Raw genomic sequence first — 21,469 nt, forward strand, 5'->3', positions numbered from 1 at the left:
ATTGAAATCTATGAGAGTGAATAAAATTCTACTATTTTATGCCATTGATTTGCAAAAACTTGTCCTACAAAATCCTATAAAGCTGTCCTACAGCATTGTGTTTGGAGACCGAGACCGCTTCCAGGTGAAAGTTGTTTTACGATTGTGAGACTCAGAAAACTGGCAGGGTGAGCTTTACAAAATGTTTCTAGTTTTTCAGTGGGGCTAATATTCAGGAAAGGTGGAGCAAAAGCAAAAGGGTCCTCACCTTGGGAAAGAGCTCCTAGATACCGACAGAGTTTGTCATATTTCACACAATTGTCCTTTCATCATTCCTTGTGAGTGTCCCATGGAAATGGCACTGAGCGCAGTCTGCTTGTAGATACTGAGTTGTTCTTTCCTGTTTTTTTTTTTTTTCCCCTCATGCTAGCTAACTAAATAGATGGTCAGCTTCAACTATCAACTCTTAGGTGTATGTTCAAATGTAAACAAGTGCTGTTGCGTGGAAGTAAAGAACTTCAGAGCTGGAAGGGACCTAGCAATTGTGTAGTCTGACCCCCTTATTTTAAAAAGAGAAAATCTAAAGCCCAGATTTGATAAAGGTTGCACAAATCCATGCAGGTAAATAAGTGGTAGAACCAAAATCTGGGATGAGTTATTCCTAGCTAAGAGGTCTTTTCATTCCTCGGCAGGAGCTGTGATCTAACTCTTTAGGTTAAATTAGAGAACTGATGCAGTTATTTCTAAGGTGTTAGTTTTCTGCTGATTCTATAATCATTGCTTCTTATTTAAAAGGTGAAATTTAAAACTGCAATGGGTGGTTTTCAGCTTTGCTGTCGTAGGGACTTTAGCAGCTACTTTCAGAAGATTACAGATGAGAAGCTGGCCTTTGTTCTCAGTCTTTAATCGCTTTTCTCTTTTGATGAATTTGAACCACAGCAATACAGATGAAATGATAACAGTAAAAGTGCCTGGAAATTTAAAACGGATATTGCAAATGCTGTCACATCACGAGGGCTTTGAATTTCACATTCTAAATCATGCACCAAATTCAAGTATCCTGCTCTAAGTGTGGCCAAACATGCAAATATTTGCTTTCTGAGTAATTTGCCCTAATGACTTTGAAGCATTTTTGAGAAACAGTGGTGACATTGTTCTGCCCCGGCAGAAAGCATATCCCTTGTCAGATGTCCACAGAGATCCTAACAGTCTACGGGTGCATTATTAAGGCATGAGTACTACACAGTATTTGCTAACCTTGCCTTCTAGTTGGCAAAATGTTAGGTATCTAGGTCGTCACATCACCCAAGCCTTCGTGACAAGTCGGCCTGGCAGCCACTCTTAGTTAACCATTAGGAAATAGAACTAGCAATATTTGTTCTAAAGATTTATTTATTTATTTATTTAAGAGAGAGGGTGTGCATGCGAGTGGGGGATGGGGCTAAGGGAGAGAACCTTCAGGCAGATTCCCCACTGAACGCAGAGCCTGATGCGGGGGCTAGATGTCACGACCCCTGAGATCATGATCCATAAGATCATGACCTGAGCCAAAACCAAGAGTTTCTTGGACTCTCAACTGATTAAATCACCCAGGTGCCCCTAGGACTAGCAATATTTTAACCTCTGAAGTAATGCCCTCTTTTGCAAACTCCTCTCACCCTTTCTTTGATTACACGGAAAAAGCAGCATTGGCAAAGTCTGGAGTGATCACATATGAAGCTGTTCATTGAAAGTTCTGTTTTCACAGCTATGATATCTTCCAGGTTGATAATTTAAATCTGTTTGGCCAGAAAATAGGAAACTTCAGCAATCAAAGGAGTACAAGCAGTGTATATTTTGCCTTTCCTTTGCCCATACTTGTTTAGGCACTAAACTTTAGTAGTGAGATTTTGATAGTGCTGTGAAGCATATTTTGGGCAGCCCTGATGATAAAGAGCATGGGTATTATTACATTATATTCAGTAAGTAGGACATTTTTCTATTAGGGAAAGAATGGGAAGATTTCCCTGGGATGAAGGAAAGAGAAGGGTAGAAAACTAATTGCTAGTTGTTTAGAAAGAGTAATCTTGTAGAGGTTGTCAATAGGTTTCTTTTTTGATTTATGTTCTCAGTGTACTTTATAAACATTTTTTTTCTTTTTAAACAAAGCACTACAAATTCTTTTCTAGGAAAATAAACTCCAAACAATGTTAATATTTTTTCAAAGACTAGTAAGAGTGTTTATTGTACATTTGGAAATGAAAATGAAATTAAAGATTTGTCATGAGTAAAAATGTTTAAAATTATTAAATGTTACTGTTAATGTGTAAAAAGGTCAGTGTAGTGCAGTTAAATATTGATATTATCAATTGTGCTCCTATCTGTGGCTGCCTTTTATTCATTTACTTAACAAACATTTAAACTACTGTGTGTATTTTAGATCTATGAGAAGGTCAGTGAGAGACAAGCCATATTCTGTAAAAAGAGCAAATAGCTGATAGTGGTCCCCACTTTATTCAAAAAGATAGAACAAGTTAGGGACAAAGTTAGGTCTAATTAAGACTTTTAGGGGAAAGTGAATTTTAAAATGAGCTTTGAAAGAGAAAATGAACAGGGACTAGTGGAGAAAGGGATGCTTGGCTGCTTGGCTGAAGGAGAAGAAAATCGAAGGCATAGCGGTAGAATGGGTAATGTATTAATGAGACAGAAAGATTCCAGAAAACAATTCATGCTGTTGAAGCATGGCAAAATTATTTATTGAGCACCTAGGGACATCTTTCCCTAAGCTAGAGTGGTTAAATATTCCTTTTACACGTGCTATGTACAGGGATTCAGATCTCAACTCTAGAATGAAGGAATGAGGCCAGAGAGAAATTTTAGAATTTGCTTCCAGGTTTTAAGTTGCCTGATTCTATATTAAAAGATTGTTGAATATTAAATTTTTATGTTTTAAAAATAGTCAACTGATTCCAAAAGAGAGAAAAGAAGTGTACCTCTTTTAACAGCTGGTAAAATCTTGGCTTGTATTCTGAATAAAATAGTTCATAAAAATTCAAGAAGAAGCACCTGTTATTAAACTTTGTAAGGCACTGTAAGGCTCTAAGAACCTTAGAGAAGAGGACAGGACATTTTAAAACATCTTTTTGGAAGTGTTTGTAAACACGTTATTATACACCAGTGCTTACTTAATTTCTACATTGTTCAAGTACGTGTAACGTTTGATGAGGAGTTACCATGTTATGATCAATCATTAGTTTAGTCTATATAAAAATAATTTGAGCAACACAAAAGGTTTTGCTTGGTACATCTCAGCTACCAGTCTGATCTTGTTACTGATATTAAAATTTCATCTTTATGAATATTTTTACCTAAACCTTTAACATTTTTCCCTAGGGTTTTTTTTTATTAAGTTTTTATTTAAATTCCAGTTAGTTAACAGAAAGGGTAATATTAGTTTCAGCTGTACAATATAGCGATTCAACACTTCCATACATCACCCGGGCTCATCACAACAAGTGCCCTCCTTAATCCTCATTAAAACTTTAACATTTAAAATGTTTAGATTACGCTTGTCTTTCACATGAATGGAGAAATTATGCCCCCCCATTTTTATCATAATGTTATTGGTTCAGTCAATAAATTAAAAAAAAAGTTTTAAAATATGTCATCACTTAGAGCTGGAAGATAAAAATAATTTCACTGAATACTATTAGTGACTCTCAGAAGTTGGAATGTAAGGGTAAGATCTTTACAGTAAGTAACATACTCTAGGTTCTTAAATTCTGGGATAAAGAGCTATTCAAACAGGATTGGTTAAAAAAAAAAAAAGTCCCAGCATGGGACTATAAGAACCAACAATCCAAAGATGCCATTCTTGGATTTGAGTTTGTTAAAGGGTGTTTGTTTTTTTGTTTTTGTTTTTGTTTTGTTTTGTTAGGGGTTTGGGACAGCAATATAGAGTGATAGGCTATTTCAGGAATGCTGTTTTTAATTTAAATAAATAATCATAATGACCGGCATTTTTAGTTTAAAAAAATGACAAATCAGAAAGGTGAGTTTTATTCTATCAAATGTAATGTGGTTAATTTCTAATCTTCCAGTTTCTGTTTTCCCCAAATGATTGCTTTCAATTTGGTAGATTTCTTTAACATTTAATATTTAATATATAACTTGGATAGGTGATGCAAAATGTAAATCTTTATCCTTCCATTGAGTAGTTTAAAATTTATTTAGAAGACATGAAAAGAGAAAGCAAATATCAAATGAGGAAGGATAGGACTAATAGTAAAACACTATATATATAAAGTTTTAGAGGAAACTTAATGGGGTGAATAAAGTTTAATCAATAATAGTCTATAGTAAAGTCTTGATGTTTATCATAATTGGCTTCATAAAAATCTGCTCTGCATTTGCTGTGCTCATCTCTGTGGGAAACATCTTCTTTCAAAAATCTGTAATATGGTTTCAGAGATAGTATGTATGTTTTTGAAAGCCGTTCTCAATTATTTTTTATAAAGCTGGGGGAAACATTTTCAAAAGATTAAAAATTAAAAAGACATAACTAAATTAAAATGTTTGCTCTACTGTGGCATGATCACAAATAATGGAAAACTGTAGATACTTTATAAAATTCAAAACATCTATACCATTGTAAAATGAGCCATTTTGATAGATGTGTTTCTGATGAATTTTAAATGCTGAAAGGAGGGCCAGTTGTGTTCTGTAAATGATCATGAAGAAGATAATGTACGTCAGCTGAGGGGATGCCTCTTGGTTTAAACAATTTCAAGAATAATTTCTACCTACTACGCTGGTAAAGTGAGATCATTAACAGATGTGGTGTTCGGTGTGACTAGAAGGACAGAGGGGGAAAAAATCAAAGGACTCGAAGGCATTTACTGAGTAATGCAAAAATTCTCAATGTAGAATTTTACACAGCAGGCACTTCAGTCCATGTGTACAGCAGGCTGCTCACAGGGTGAAAAACAAAACACCGCCCCCTCCCCTGCTCCGTCTCAGCTCACCCCCCCTTACTCCATTGACATGCATAGCTGGCCTGGTAGGTGTAAAAATAGACTGGCAGAGCCTGAATTGGAAATGGTCACTGAATGCAGCCTGCAGTTGCTGGGGTTTTGAGTTCTCTCTGACACCAGCAAGCCAGCCAGCAGATGGGGAGAACTGGTGAGGGGCGTGCAGGGGAATTAAGCAGAGGAGCCAAGGATCGTCTGGATGAATTGTCCACGGTAGTGTCCCCCTGGGAGCCCTGGACAGAGCACAGAGGGCAAGCACAGGCCTAGTGACAGCAGGAACTGTAGCACTGAGATGGGTAATGCAGCTCTCTGCCCGTCCTGTCATGCGGATAAGAGCGTAAGAGCACAAGGACACATGCAGGAATTGGATAAAACCCCAGACTACTATGGCTGTAGCAGTGAGGACACCAGCGAACTTGGGGCGTGGGTAAGTTCCAAGCCACAAACGAGAAGGAGGGGAGGATGGTGGCATAAGGATCAACAGTGGACCTCATTGGTCAACCTCCAAACTTCCTGGAAGGAAGTCGACAGAATAAAACCAATGTGATCAGACTACCCAACTGCCTCCGGTTCGGTGGCCCACTGTTGCGTCCTCTTCGTGCCACGCAGCGTCACATGTTTGTGTCTCCTGAGTTTGGCTTTAGCTAGGAACTGACATTTGGAAATAAGCGGTGATGCTGCTTGTTTAATTTGAAATTGTGTGCAAAGCTGAACATATATTTTATTATAGAGTGACTTAGAGAGCAATATTGAAGAGATTCACTTCCATCCAGCCTGTCACATTCTTTGGCCTATTTATATATTCATGTATAGTTCATTTTCCATTAGGTCACAGGGCATTTTTTAAGCATATGCTAACTTGGAATCCCAGTTGCAGCCTGTAAAGGCATTTTACTTCCAATATTTGACTAACTTCAGTGAAAAGGCCTTTAAATACCATTCTAATTATGATACTCATATTTTGTACAGAGGTTTAAGAGTTGAGCAATCAAATGTTTAAGTTGACTTTCAGAGTGTAATAATTCATAGTCATGATATGTTCCTTAAAATGGTTACAAAGGCCTATTGTGATTTTTGGCAGGGAGGGCCAACAATCTCTTCCTGAAATATTTTGATTTTCAAATTTGCTGGAGAATAAAGTTTATCTTTGATCTGTCAGGCCCAGGAATTTGACCTTACTGCAAGTTATTTATTTTGCAGTGAAACCATGAGACCAAGATATGTAGGATTTCTGAGTAAAAGGAACAGAGCGGTTGTAGTCATATTCAGGACGTGGCACCTGATATTTCCAGGGGTGAGAAGAACAAGGAGGTGAGGAGTCTGAGGTGCTCTTTGGCTGTTACTCTGATCTGGATGAATCTTGTAATTTCCTAGCGTTGAAATGCTGTCAGACCCCAGTGAAACTGAAACAGAAACTAAGAACTTATCAATAAAGACACCATGCAGAGCCAGTGTTTGCGGTTAGCAGGAGTGAAAAGAAAGTCTGTCAGCACTGTAGTGAAAAAGAGGACGGTGCTTCCGGGAAGGGAATGGAAGTCACCCCAGGCAGGAGAAGAAACAGAAAGGTGGGGAGGCGGGCAGTCCCGCCGGGGGAGAGGAGAACCCCTGCCTTAACAACCATGCAGCTGAGATTTCTCCTTCTGGCTTATGGGTTACATTACCCACATCCACCAGGAGAGTCACTCCAGATTTCTAAGCGGCCGCTTCTAGTGCAATTTCTGAACTGAGGTGGCAAAAGTAAACTTTTTTGGTAACCTTTTAGCAACTCGACATGCTTGCTTAGTTGCAATGTGTAAATGTATTCCCTCAGAAGCAACTGCCGGTGGTTTCTATGAATATTTTTTTTTTTATTAATTTAGAATTTTAGCCATTCTTTCAAATGTTAGTTAATAATTCCTTCCCTATTTTTAAGTTACATAAGTGTATCCCGTCTTTTTCACCTTTTAAACGTCATTAAGAAAAATGCAATGCATGAAAATAAAGGTGCTTTAAAAATTAAATATAGGTAAACAAGAGCAAGTGCTTTTGAGGTCCAAGGACTGGAGTGGGAAATTCACACAAAACTTCAGAGTTCAGAAAACAATTAAACATGTTTTCGAAGAACTAATCACCAGCAATATCATTCTCTCATTAAAATCCTTCTATTTCTATTAATATAGATACTGGTCCTGAAAAATGTGAGTTGATTTAAAAAATAAATCACAATCTGATTTCTCTGAATTAAATAACATATTTATAGTCTGCTGATTATTGAATAAACTCTTCTGTCAATGATTATAGATGGAAGCATATAATGATTGCTGTGAGTTGGAAAGTTATGGTAGAGGTGGAAATGCACCTGTTGTCTTTCTTCCCAAGTGATATTCTACTCAGAATTTCTCCACTTTGTGGGGCCGTAGTAATAATAATAATAATAATAATAATAATAATAATAATAATAATTCTTAATACCAAGGATGACTTAAGCTAAATACGTGGTTCTGTCTAGCTGAAGTTTTTCAAACTTAAGAACTCTTATCATCTTTCTTTACTGTTGAATGGGTACTATAAGACTGAAGTCACTCACTCCCTAGTCATCTAGATAAATATATTCCTTAGTCATTTTCCATCATTCATGCTTGTCACAATTAATGTTATACAGTTGTTAAGAGTTTTAGAACTTATTAACTTATATTTTTATAATATTCCTTTTTGGTCAAGGAAGACAGAAACAGAAGTACTTGGCATCTTTTTCATAGAAATAAACTTAGAAATGTTTTAGATAATTTATGGTGTCATTAGGCCAAATATTTCAAATAAATAAATTTTCCATTTTTTTCATAATCAGAACAAAACTTATGGAAAGAAATATAAATTTGAGATACTAAAACTGCTGGGTTTTATGTAAATCAATACTTCATTCTTTTCTATAAGTTTTACTTAGAACTTTGAATATTCTAAGCTCATTTATTTGTGTAGATAAGTATAGCAATAAGGGATAAATCAGTTATCAGGAATTGTGTTGAAAGTAAGGAACCGAAATAGCTTCTCCTTGAACAGTGTTATTGTATGTCCATATTTGCAATTCCAATTATAAGCTTATGCTTTTTTTAATAAAAAAAGATAAAACCAGACCAGAATAATTTCCAGATATATTACATAGCAAACACAGGAAATTATACCAAAAAAAAATAGAAAACTAAATATTATTTTGGCATTATGACAACTTTTTAAAGTTACAGTGAAAAAGATGAACAGCTAATATGCCACAAATTTTTTAAATTCTATAACTGGACAAATAATATGTTATTTTCCTAATGTATATAAAAATTGAAGATTAAATTCCAGAGCAGAGGTCAGCTAACTTCTTCTGTAAAGAATTATAGAGAGTGAACATTATAGACGTTGCAGGCCACCTGGCCTCTGTGGCAGCGACTTCTCTGGGCCAGTGTAGAGCGAAAGCAGCCATGGACAATAGGTAAACAAATCGGTCTGGCTGTATTTGCACAATTACTAAATTTTTCTATTATTATACAATTGCTAACTTTTCAGTTACTAAATATGAATTTAGTTATTATTTTTTCTCATTTGTAAAGATACAAATTAAAATAATTGTAAGTTACCATTCTGTTAACAAAGATATAAAATATAATAATATTAAGTTTTAGACGATTATGTTGAGACTGATAGACATTCCTGAGATGCTGTAAAATATTCTAATTATTTGAAAAGCAATTTGGAAATACATTTCAGACTGTAGTTACAGTTTCTGGTTTTCACTTTTCTAGTGCAGTGAGGACTCTAGTAGCAGGGAGATATTTGCATGGAGATAAAAGAGTAGGCAACATACCTGGGCAGATTCCTACCCCCAACTGCAGGTATGGGCTGGCCAGGATTCCAGTTCATTTGTTGTGAGTATTCCGAATGCCTGCGAGCATCCCTCCTCTTACTCAAACTCTAGGGATGAGAGAATTCTACCTCCAGAGACCTTATTCCAAATCCACTGAGAAACCATCTGGCTTCCTAATGAAGATGTTAGGCTCCTGAGCATATGGTAGGGTTTTCTTCTGAAATGTGGTTGCCTCTTACATTAGACCTGATAGGACTTGAAAATCTGTTATTATCACAGTTAGGTTGTTTTGGTTTTCAATTTAAAAATTTTTGTAAAATTGAATATAATTGACACACCATGTTATGTTAGTTTCATGAGTACAACATAGCGATTCAACTCTGTGTCATGCTATGCTCTCCACAAGGATACATACGATCACCATACAAAGCTATTACAGTACCATTGACTATATTCCTTATGTTGTACCTTTTATTCTCATTACTTATTCATTTCATAACTGGAAACCTGTATCTTTTACTCTCCTTCACACATTTTGCTCATCTCCCCACCCCCCTCCCATCTGGCAAACATCAGTTTGTTCTCTGTATTTATAATTCTGATTCTGTTTTTCATTTAGTCTTTTGTTCTGTTTTTTAGATTCCACATGTAAGTGAAATCATATGGCATTTGTCTTTCTCAATCTGACTTAATTCACTTAGCATAATACCCTCGAGTCCATCCATGTTGTCATGGATGGCAAGGTCTCATCCTTTTTTATGGCTGTGTAATATTTCGTGTGTGTGTGTGTGTGTGTGTGTGTGTGTGTGTGTGTGTATAATATCCCATTATTATATATTATATATATCACACACACATATATATATATATTTATACAGACACACACACACACATATTACATCTCCTTTATCCATTCATCTACCAGTGGACACTTGGGTTGTTTTCATATAGTGACTATTGTAAATAATGCTGTGATAAACATATGAGTACCTATAACTTTTTGAATTAGTGTTTTCATTTTCTTTGGGTATTATTTTTATTAGCTGTTTTATAATTGCTATAAGGAAGATTTCTTCATAGAGTTTTGATATTAACTCTAAAAAGAGCCAAGAATATAATGAAATCTATTCTGACAAAGCATTTCAAAGAAACATGAAATGATATAGAGCATGGTTATGTAATTTTTGGATGATTTATTTAAAGATTAATGTTGAAAGAAGATAAGACATGGCTCTATCCTCTAGGCACTTCGCAGTCTAGTTTTAGAAATAGAACTTATCCACATGTAATCAATTAACTCTAAAGGCCAATAGGCAATTATGTGACAATGTGAGTGGTGAAATGAGTGCCTATAAGATGCTGAAGAAGGGGAGAACCAGTGCAGGCCAGTGCGTGGGAAATGCCTCAGGGACAGTGCTGATATTCAGCCAATATGGAGAGGAACAGCTGTACCAATTGTTTACACCTTGAAAAGCTTCCGTAAAGGCTAATGAAACCGTTGCTTCTATGAGCCCACCAAACTGTGTCTTCTACTGAGGCTACCTGGAACTTATTTCCAGGATTCCCCAGTCCACTTCATCCCCTGAATGAGCGAACAACAGAATAGTGCCTGGACCAGCAAGGGGCCTCCAGGAGCACTTTCCTCTAGGGCTAGAGCCAGCATCCACTGTGATTGGTTGGTGCCTAAGCTGTACCTTCTGCTAATGGAGAAGTTGGAGTCTGTAGTAGATCTTGGAAGCAGAGTACAATCTTGGTTCCTACTGAGAAGAAAGTATACTCAGGGGCACCTGGGTGGCTTAGTTGGGTAAGCATCTGCCTTCAGCTCAGGTCATGATCCCAGGGACCTGGGATCAGCCCTCATTGGGCTCACTGCTCTCCCTCTCCCTCGGCTGCTCCCCCCCCCCCCCCCCCCGTCAAGTAAATAAATAAATAAAATCTTTTAAAAAAGGAAAGAAAACAAAGTATACTCAGTAAGTATGTGTTGAGCTTCCACTAAATGCCAGGCACTTGGTCTACCAAGATAAATAAGACACACAATCTTGGTTTAAGAAATGTAATCTAAGATGGACAAAACAGGAGTCCCCATATTGCTGTGGTGTGATGAGAAAGCACAGGGTGTTCTGGAATACCTAAGGATGACAACTCAATTAGGGGATTACAGAAAAGTCAAATCTTGAAGCATTATGGGCAGATCACAAACTCAGCGTTGCAGTCAACAGTAACACTGGAATGGCAGAGAAGCAGTGTGTAAACCCCCACAGCTTGGACACACCTAGTTTCTATTGGATGTGTGTGGAACTCATGAAATTTGGAGACTCATCTTGGGATCAAATTATCAAGAGCTCCATAAGCCAAGCTTTAGAATTTGAATTCTATTCTAGGGAAAGAGCACTGATCAAAATCTGCTTTAGAAGAAGCAATTAGATAGTGGTTTGCGTATTAGAAGCTCCACTCTTTTTGCAGCGCCTTAAAAAAGAGTACCTGACACCTAATAGATGCTTAATAAATATTTGTGGAAAATATGAATAAATTAATGACTAGGAAATCACCCAAGTTAGCCAATCTAGTTGTGGGCATTTTCTAGCTGTAGGTGACAAGCCCCCAGATGAAAGCAGAGGCTGTGAAAATTGAAAAGTGATAGAAGCACAAAAGACATCTCTAAAAACATTTAAAGAACTTGGTGACTAAGAAGTTTTAATTATAACCTTCTGTTCAAAAAAGGAATGTACCTTTACTGCAAATGCATACACAATACTGCTGTGAAATATTAATTGTATGAAACATATTTACCATATAAAAATATGTTTTCCTGAATTATTGTGCATTCTTTGTATCAAGTCATACATAAAATGCAAGTTTGAAATTCATTGAAAGATTACATTGTGATAAGAGGAATCATTACAGTCAATATCTAATATAATATTTCTATTATATTTTTCTTAAAATGAGGTTCATCTAAACCAAACATAATTCCTTCATTGAACCATGTAATAACTTTTAATAGTCTTTCTTATGCTATATATTTAATAGTCTTTCTTCTGCTATATTTAATAAGAGTAGTTCCGCTGTACATCTAGTGGCCTCTTCAAGGTCACACATATGATGGGGCTGAGAATACACTGGGGAGAGAGCTGTCTTTTCAACCATATTTTGTTTCCTTCCCACACAGACATCTGCCATACTTCTTACTCACTTTCAATTGCTGCATTAGATTTAATGCCCTTTTAGTGGGTAAAACTTCAACTTCAAATTTATTATGGCACAAGAAATATCTACTGGTTTACTGATTTCTTCATTTTCATTTGAAAGTTCTCCTTGAAATTTGGGGCATATTAGATCACATTTGACTGTCAGAATTTTTAGTGTTTGACTTCTCAGAACTTGCATTCATATCATATTTGTGTGGGCTTATGTGACTATAGTAAAACACTTTTGTGCCTTTCTTTGTATTTGCTTGTACGAAGTAAAAATACTAAAATGATCATCTGAAGTGAAATCACTTCAGTGGTGTCTTTGAGCTCATGGATTGCATCTAAAAGCTATGCAAAAGACGGGTATTTCAACGGTAGAGGTTGTGAATTGAAACAGTGTTTTTGATGAATTATAAATGTTGCTGACATTATTTTACGTTTTGAGATTTTTTGGTACTCTATCTACCTTAGTTATCAACGACTTACAAAAGGGGGCTTTGAATATGATGTATAAGATTATGTCATACCGGATACTCTAACAATTTCTATATTCTGGTTAACAACTCCATTAAATAAACTTATATGTACTTAAATTTCTAAAAATTGATAATTTGTCTAAATTAGAATTCTGTCTTTATCAAGGATAAGTATGAGAAATTGGATCTGTCCTGACAGAAATAATGTATTGAAACTAGAGTTGAAGTCTCTTTAGATTTATTACTTTAGTATTGTATCTTTGTAGGTTGTTGACCTTCTGAAAGAAATTAGAAAGCATCTACTAAGACCTCTAGTAAAACAGAAGTGCACACGGTTAAGTGTTTGCCTTCTGCTCAGGTCATGACCTCAGGGTCCCGGGATCGGGCCCCACAACCTGGCTCCCTGGTCAGCAAGGAGTCTGCTTCTCTCTCTCTCTCTGCCGCTCCTCCCCCGCTTGTGTGTGTGCAAGCGCGCACACTCTCTCTCTCACATTAATAAGTAAAATCTTTAAAAAATAACAAGTACACAAGAAAATTTGTGACTCTTAACTTTTTGGAAATCACTGGTTGTCACATACAGTTTTTTTTCCTCCCGGATATACAAAAGGAAAAAGGCAATTTTCAGAAATAAAAGGCATTCAAAAAATTTTTACCAATAAGGTGTATGTTTTACAAACTTGACCATGTATCTATGATACATAATAATTTTTTTAACTGGCTTATATTCAGCTTCTTAGGCATTCGTACATCAAACATTTTGACCGACTAAATGATTGATGATGACATAAGGGGTAAGGCGTGTTTGGGTTGTGTCATAAATACATAGAATGAAAGGTCTAGCTAATCCTTTATGTCAGCACCTCCCGTAGTGTGTTCTGTGAACCACTCACATCAGAAGAATCATCTGGGGAGTTTTAAAGTGATGTAGATTGCTGAGCCCCACTCCAGACCTCCAGAATTAGAATCTCTGAGGTGGGAGCCAAGAGTATCTATTTAACAAGATTAAGCATGATCTCTAAGTAACCCTTGAGTGCAGTAAAGTATGATAACTACTGCTTTATGTTCTAAGAGGTTGATTTTACTGAAGAGAGAGGGCTGAATATGTACTATCAGCGCAAAAGGGCACAGGAGCCTAAAAACCCTTCACATTTTCTTAAGATTCTTCTAATCCAGCTTAATTCAACTGATTGCCAAAATTCTATTTAGTGGCAATTACAGAAACCAAGACCACACAGGACACACGAGAATGGAGTTGGCTCTGCTAGCAAATGTCTCACAAACTTGTCCATATATCTATAGTACATAATATGGTATGAACTCCTGCAGTTCTTCTGTATGGTTTTAAAAGGAGGAAAGTGCTTGCCTTGCACAGCAATGGAATTTTAAACGACAGCACTTAGAGTACATTTAAGCTCCACTTCCCAAAGCTAATAATTACTGTATACCTATATAGAGTCCTTTATTCATTGTTTAACCTTGTAACGTCCCGTCAGAAATCTAGGCACTGAGGTTCTATAAGACATAGTTGTGCAAATGTGTCAGATTTTTTTTTTTAATTGGAATTTCATTCCACTGTTGAGCAGCCAGCTTTAACAGCAAGATTGTTCCAAATGATCTGATTCTCTCCTGGAATCGACATCTAGTACAATAGCCTGGTTGAATTCCACACTTCTGCCTGAATAGTCATGTAGCACATGACAGATGATTAGCAAAGTTCTTCTGGTCTTACTAAAATTTCTTAGTACATCAACTAATGTGAAGTGTCAAAAAGTCATTCTATATATTTTCAACTTTTAAAATTCTATATGCATTTCTAAAAGATCTGTAAAAGTAAGTATTAAATTAATCTCTTCCAAGAAAGTAAATGATGAAGTTTATTGTCTACATGCTCTTTTCTTATTTTTCTTTTCCTTTTCTTTTCTTTCTTTTTTTTCTTTTTCCTTTCTCTTTCTATTATTATATAATATATATTGGTATATATTATAAATTATATAAATACAGACTGAAAATCAATCTTTTCTTTGGTATTGATTTACATATACTCACCAATTAATTTTTGAAGAATTAAGCAATGATCCAGATGGACATGTTAACTTCCATTCCTGTTTAAAATGTGACCCATACAGGGGCACCTGGGTGGTGCAGTTGATTAGTTAAAACTCTTACTTTTAGTTCAGGTCATGATCTTGGGAACATGGGATCAAGCTCCATGTCAGACTCTGCACTCAGTGTGGATTCTGCTCAAGTTTCTCTCTCCCTCTGCCCTCTCCCAACCACCCCACACATGCTCACCCATGCCTGCTCTCTCTCTCTTTCAAATAAATAAATCTTAAAAAAATAAATAAAATGTGACCCATTCAGATACATCTATGCGTCAGAGTCTAGCCATGGACAATTTCAGCCGAGTTATTGATCCTTCATTACTTTCTGGTCCATTCCTAACCTCTTGATCCAGCATTGAGAATAGATCTGTTCTACTCAGGATCAAAAGCTGATTTAGATGTGGAAAATAACAGTAGAATAAATAAATGAATGAATAAATGAATAAATAAATAAAAGAAATGTAGGAATATAGGGGGATTCTATATTAATTATTAATAATAATAACTACCATTTATTTAGCTCCTATTAATTTACCAGGTTCTGTAATGGTGTTCTGCATACCACTGACAGAACAGAAATGTCATTTACTCATGATAGCTTTGTGAGTCCAGTATTAAAATTTCCTTTAATGAGTGTTTGCTACCTCAATGCGCTCTCCTTAGGGCTTTCACATATATTACATTATTTCATGCACATGACTCTGCATTTTATAGACTAGAAAACTGAGGCTTGAGTTCAGTAATTTGCTCAGAGTCAGACGTTAATGGTAAGTGGTGGAACAAGGATTGAAATATAGATTTAAGCTCACTATGTTATGCTGGTTTTTCAAGAAAAGAAAAATGCTAAAAAGGAGACATTAGAGGAAGTTAAAAGTGGGTTGAAAGATTTTCAACAATTGGAAAAAATTGCCCACTTGGAAAATTTCAAGTAAGATTATAACTTATGCTTAATACCAAAATAAATTCCAAGTAATTAAAAGTCAATGGAAGAAAAGTAATTTTTTAAAGCTAAAAGAAAATGAAGAGAAGTATTTCATTGATTTCAGTATTGGAAAGCATAAAAGCAATGGTATAAAAATCTAAAAGTGAGGTTTATACTTTTTAATTTATAAAATTTAGAACTTCTGAAGGTCAAAAGATAAAGAAAATAACAAACTCAGAAAAACTTGCAACAAATATGACAAGACGTTAACTTGTCAATAAAAGTTTTTAAAATTAAAAAAGACATTTAAAACTCTAAAAGCACAAAAAATGTGAACAGACAAGTCAAAGAAGACAAAAAATGTAATAGGCAATAATTGTATAACTCAGTTTTCAAATTCTTCAAAAATAGGAAAGATAAGTCAAAACCATAATGATACACATATCAGTTGAGCCAAGCAACTTTGAGCACGTTGTTGTGTTAGGATGGGCCCTTCCACAAACAGGTGTTACTGCAACTTTTGATTCAGTCTCTCTCGAGGTCAGTTGTGCAATATTCTAATATGTACCAAGAATCTACATCTTTGAAATGATTATTTCACCTTTAGGAATTTAAACAATGGACATAATCAAAACAGGCACAAAGACTTACATAAAAACTTTTTACCATAGCCTTCTTGACAGTAATGAAAATCAAAGGTACTAGTTGTACAAATGATTAGAGGCTAAAACCAATTATAATCTATCTATAAACTATTGTATGAGATTTAGAATATCTTTCAAAACTTTTGAATGATGTAGGCAATACTTACTTGGTGATGTTTTAAAAGAAGAAGATAGGGTGTTACTATCTTGACTTTGTAAAAACATTATACACACATCTGTAGTGTATATGTAGAAAAATTCTAGAAGAAAATACGTCAAATTATGCACAGTTAAGCTTGAATAATGGGATTATGGCTGCTGGTTGATTTTTTAAAAAATTTATTTTTCAAATGTTCTATGAGAATATTTTATATTGATCCCCTTACCTTGTTTAAGGAAAGGGAAATTATAAGAACAAAAAAGGAAGTAAAGAACATAAGAAGTTATATGATTTTAGACAAATACTCTAATAGGATATATACTTATTTTTTGGATTTTGTAACAAATTATTATTTTATTTAATATCCTACTGTTATTTAGCTTTTCAATTAATTTGGAGGAACCAAGTTTTTTTTTTTTTTAATTTTTATTATGTAGGAACAGACTTTTAACGAGTACATTTTTACTACTTAATTTTTACTGGGAAAATAAGATTTACTATTAACCTTTCTTATAGGTGTAACCAACATTTAAACAGCAGGTGTGGTGATTAATTAAGAACAGCTGAGAGAGGTTTCATCCCTCTTGGAGGCAGTCCAGGTTTAAATCCCACTCAGGGAAATACGTCAGTATGAGCTAGTAAAAGTCTGCATGCTGCTTTAAAAACAGAGGAACGAATGTTGTCTTTGAAGCTTACCACGCTGCGGAGCTTGACAAAACTTTTCCTTTGCATGATAATGGTGATCACTGTGATAGAGACATTGCTGTAGATTCACTTGTCAAATAGAGTGTGCAGTAATATTTTGAAATAGTATAACCGTGTCCTTCAAAGTCACGACTCCTGGGTTAGCAATGTTAAAGAAAAGAAATCTTGGTATTTTAGAGGGTTCAGTGCCTTATGGTTCAAACTTTGGGCTCTGCCCCTAGCACAAGACAGGGAACTGAGCAGCAAGAGAGATCAGAACATGATCACTGGGCTCGGAATGTGACTGCAGTAACGTTTCCCCCAAACAGAAAGCAACAGATAATCCTGTAAATCAGTCAGTAGTGAAAAGTGAATAGTGAAAACTGTAATGGGGGCTCTAGGGAGACCGTAATGCTGGGTGGTTATGACATGGCCTCTGAGTGAGACTGGAGACGAGTCTCAGCTCTGGCATTTATTACCAAAAGTCCATGGACGAGTGGCTTAACTTCACTACTCCTCAGTTTCTTTATTTGGGTTGTTTATGAGGATTAAATGAGAATATAAATGCTTTTGGCATACAGTACAATTAACCATTAACATTATAGTGGAAAGCATGAGGAAGAAATACAAGTACAAAATAGTGTCCATTCCTTTAAGGAGTTTGTGGCCTGGTTGAGCAGCAGAGTGTATGCACACAAAAGCAAACAGTTGTAGGGTCTCTCACGGACAGACAATTTAGAAGAAGCAGGTGCAGGTGGCATGTAGCATCTTACCATGGTGCCTGTCAGTCCCTCTTCGGTAGGAAAATATTCATAAATTTCAATAAAGGAATCACTAAAATTACATAAATATACATGAATCACGTAAAAATGATGAAGAATTGTCTTGCTTGCTTACAATGCTTTTTGACAATTATCTTAAAACAAAAAAACAGTGAAAGACATGTGGTAAACCCAGTCAAAGCACGTGTAATCAATTCTCTTACTTGAAATCATAAACAGAGAGAAAGACTTTAGGCCAGGTTAGATCTTTGTAATAATTACTTTACTTCATAAGTGCTAAATTAATAGTTACATTTATGAGAGGATATTACCAATAGGGGGAACTCAGTGACTAAAATGCCCCACAATTCTTACACGTGGGAAAAATAAACCAAATGGAAATGGAGCTTCTCCAGCTGGAGGATTGTATCCTGTAGTGATGCCACAGGATTTGAACATAGACCCAAGTTCTCATCATGCTTCACGGTATGTGCTGGGTTCCTCTTTTAAATGTTGCTAATCAGAAATGGCCCAATGTAAACATCTTTTAAATGAAATTCTCAATATCTCTTACTTTCACAAGACTTGTCCTTTAACAAAAGTAGCCTGCCACTTCGTTCTAGGTCAAGGACCAATAATGAGGTATCTATGGTAGTGATATTTATGAAGAGTTTTGACATTTCAACTAAGTTAATTTTGTTGGATGAACAAGATCTTTTTGGCTAAGGTTAACTACTGCTTTGCAAAAAAAGTTCTAGTGCGATCTTTTTATGTGTCCAAAAGTAACCTAATTCTCCTTTAGAAATTTTCTAAGTTTAATTTTTGAGGAATTAAAGCTAGAATAACTTATATTTATCTTACCTCTTGTCGGCTTTGTATAAGCTTTGTATACACGATAATGCCCTTCCCAAGGTTTCATTATCAACATAATGATCTTTATTGGCTAATGTATTTTAGGCATTGAACTAGCCTTTGGAAATTCTAAGAATCATAAGACATGATTCCTGCCTTCAAGCAAAATTATAGTTTCATTCTGAAGATGGGATATATGATGCTCTCGCCACACACACACACACACACACACGCACACACATACCATACACACACACTACACACACATATACATACATATATGTCAGTTTTAATATTATATGTTGTACCACAGGGTAGTTATTTATATAAGAATGTAGAAGTGGAATTAAATATATAGATTTTCTATGACCAAAATGAGGTATATATTATATGCATAATAATTCCAGGAGAAAACAGCTTCTCTTTTCTGTATCTTGGTCAGAATAATTTCAACAAACCAATGATCTCTTTTTTTATTTAGAAAGTTAATTAGTCTTACAGTAACTACTGAGGTTATTGAAAGGTATTACCGTATGTTGTTATGCATTCAGAAATAATGAGTAGTCAGGAATTCTCTTCTTTGGATAATTTAGACAATAATAAAAGCTTATGTATTGCTGTATATAAAGGTTTTTTTTCCCCCAGAGAAGAATAAAATTATAGTTTCTTATTTCTAAAAAGACAGAATACTAATGGTTCTGTGTAGTTGGTATCACTAAGATAGTGGTTCCTTTTATATTTAATTTCTTTGCTAATGTCATTGTTGTCAGAGTCAGAGAATGTTGAGCTCCAGAGCCTATGTAAATCCAGTCCATTGCTAAGGACAGTAGTTTAGTCATGACTTCAACCGAAAGACAGTAATGATACAGATGGAGGCCATCCTTACTCATTACTCTTCATTCATTTACCCTTAGGAAGAGTTAGGCGTTATTTGGTTTTATTGTGGATATCTGATAGAATTATAAAGGAAACCTCAAAGAAATTTAATCTTAGGGAATGAATTTTGGATAAATTAATATAGCAAGTATAACTTTTACTAATCAAGAGTTGAAACCAAGTTTTAAAATTTAATAAATCTGCAAAAGTATTTACTTGATGCAGCAAAATTTTCACGAGTTTAGTTCGTATTGACCAATGCTGCTTCAGGCTCAGGCCCCTCTTTGGTCGAGTAAACTTCTTCCTTGAACTTCTTCCTTTATTTTGTCTCATTTCCACAAATGTTTATTGAGCTACTCTTTGTTGGGCACTGTGCTGTGTAAGTCATGGACTCTCTCTATCCCAGAGGGCCAGGCTAGTTAGGGAGATAAACAGGTAAACAGGTAAGCTGGGGGCCCTGGTGAATGATTGCATGCTCAGGGTGTTTTGGGACCCCAGAGGGAAGTCGGTAGGTTCAGAAGGTGTTCTAAAGAAGCTATCCCAAGCCTCTGGGAAAGAGACCCACAGGGTCCACTTAATATAAATTCTTATAAAGTCAAATAATAAAAAACAACTAGTAGAGAATTCTTTCTTTCTCATTAAACCTGGCTTAGGCCTGACTTTTCTTTTAGAAGGGTCTTAGACATCAGAACCAAAGCTTAGTTCTATCAGATGAATTAACCCTGCTTTTGTTTTTAGTTATGTTTAAATTAGGAGTTTCCTTTTCAAAATTCTGTTTAGAGTTGATGCCAATGCTCTTATACCAACAAATCAAGAATTTGTTTTGAAAGCTGCTTCAGAAGAAGTGCAGATATTCTTTGAAATTCAGTAATAACTAGAGGAGTTTTTATTGACTGATTTCCAACAGAGGGATTTTGTAGTATAAGCTGAAATGTTTAGGAAAAAGGAGTCGTGCAAGCTACAAATACTTGATATGTTAATCTTTTTTTCACTGCAATGTGTTAGGTACTGTAATTAATCAAACACATTCCTTTTTAAAGTCAGTTTTCCATCCTATGTTTTATGTTTCAGCGTAAAATTACATAAGCTCTATACCTTGCATGGAGTTAGAGTTGAATAGCTCAAACCATTCTTGACAATTGCAGTTCACAGCACGGAGGTAAATTTAGAAAGTTACAGCAGGTCACATCCATTGAGGATAAAGCAATACCTCAATTGTATCCCAGTCTTATGGGGAAATGCCAGCTGCATGATACCAGGATTCTGAGCTCATTAGAAAGCTCCTGCACAAAATTCTATTTTAGTCTCACTGATATATATATATATATATATATATAATATGTGTATATATATGTATATATATATGTATGTATGTGTATATATATATATATAGATATGTATCTATGTGTATTATCTGTATCTATACATATATATGTATCTATGTGTGCATATACTGCTGTATACATATATACTGCAATGTTTATTTTATTAGCACTTCCTGGCATTTCATGAGAGATATTGATAGGCCAATACTATTTGCTTCCTGAGGCAATACAGAAGGGCTTCCCTAGTCATAGGAGTTTTATGGACAGAGAAATGGTAAGGAGTAGAGCAAAATCTGGTATCACTACCAAAAACCTGGGCCATCTCCCAGAGGTTACGCTATGGCCTAGTTCTTTAGTTCATACTCTCCTGGACTTTTTTTTTTTTTAAGATTTTATTTTTAAGTAATCTCTGCCCAATGTGGGGCTAGAACTCAACCCTGCGACCAGGAGTCACATATTCTTCTGACTGAGCCAGCCAGGTGCCCCTCTCCTGCACTTTTTAGTCTTGCATTTTCAACATACTACTATGTAGCAATAGTGCAAACTATTGTAGTCTCTCCAATTTTAGGGTATTCTATCCCCCAAATTCTTGTTCTTGATTGGAAGTGTCACTGATTACCTGCCAAAGCTAGATGTCTCCAGGTTTTCCTTAATTTCTT

At 35.5% G+C, this 21,469-nt stretch overlaps 1 protein-coding gene across 30 annotated transcripts in view; it reads left to right on the forward strand.

The window, feature by feature from the left end:
• Window positions 1–21,469, forward strand: part of ANK2 (ankyrin 2) — a 467,799-nt gene that overhangs the window by 243,508 nt on the left and 202,822 nt on the right. For 13 of the 30 annotated variants that reach the window (XM_044384264.3, XM_044384271.3, XM_057310018.1 and 10 more), the window contains exon 1: window positions 5,028–5,415. The exons of 7 other annotated variants lie outside the window; for them this stretch is intronic. In XM_044384264.3, the coding sequence (XP_044240199.1) occupies window positions 5,281–5,415 (135 nt within the window). In that variant the 5' untranslated portion in view covers window positions 5,028–5,280. Of the gene's footprint in view, window positions 1–4,689; window positions 5,416–21,469 lie in introns of those variants that run through there. 10 more of the 30 variants (XM_057310013.1, XM_057310015.1, XM_057310023.1 and 7 more) reach the window with 2 other exon arrangements.

This window comes from Ursus arctos, unplaced genomic scaffold (assembly GCF_023065955.2).
Source record: "Ursus arctos isolate Adak ecotype North America unplaced genomic scaffold, UrsArc2.0 scaffold_11, whole genome shotgun sequence".
Classification (NCBI taxonomy): domain Eukaryota; kingdom Metazoa; phylum Chordata; class Mammalia; order Carnivora; family Ursidae; genus Ursus; species Ursus arctos.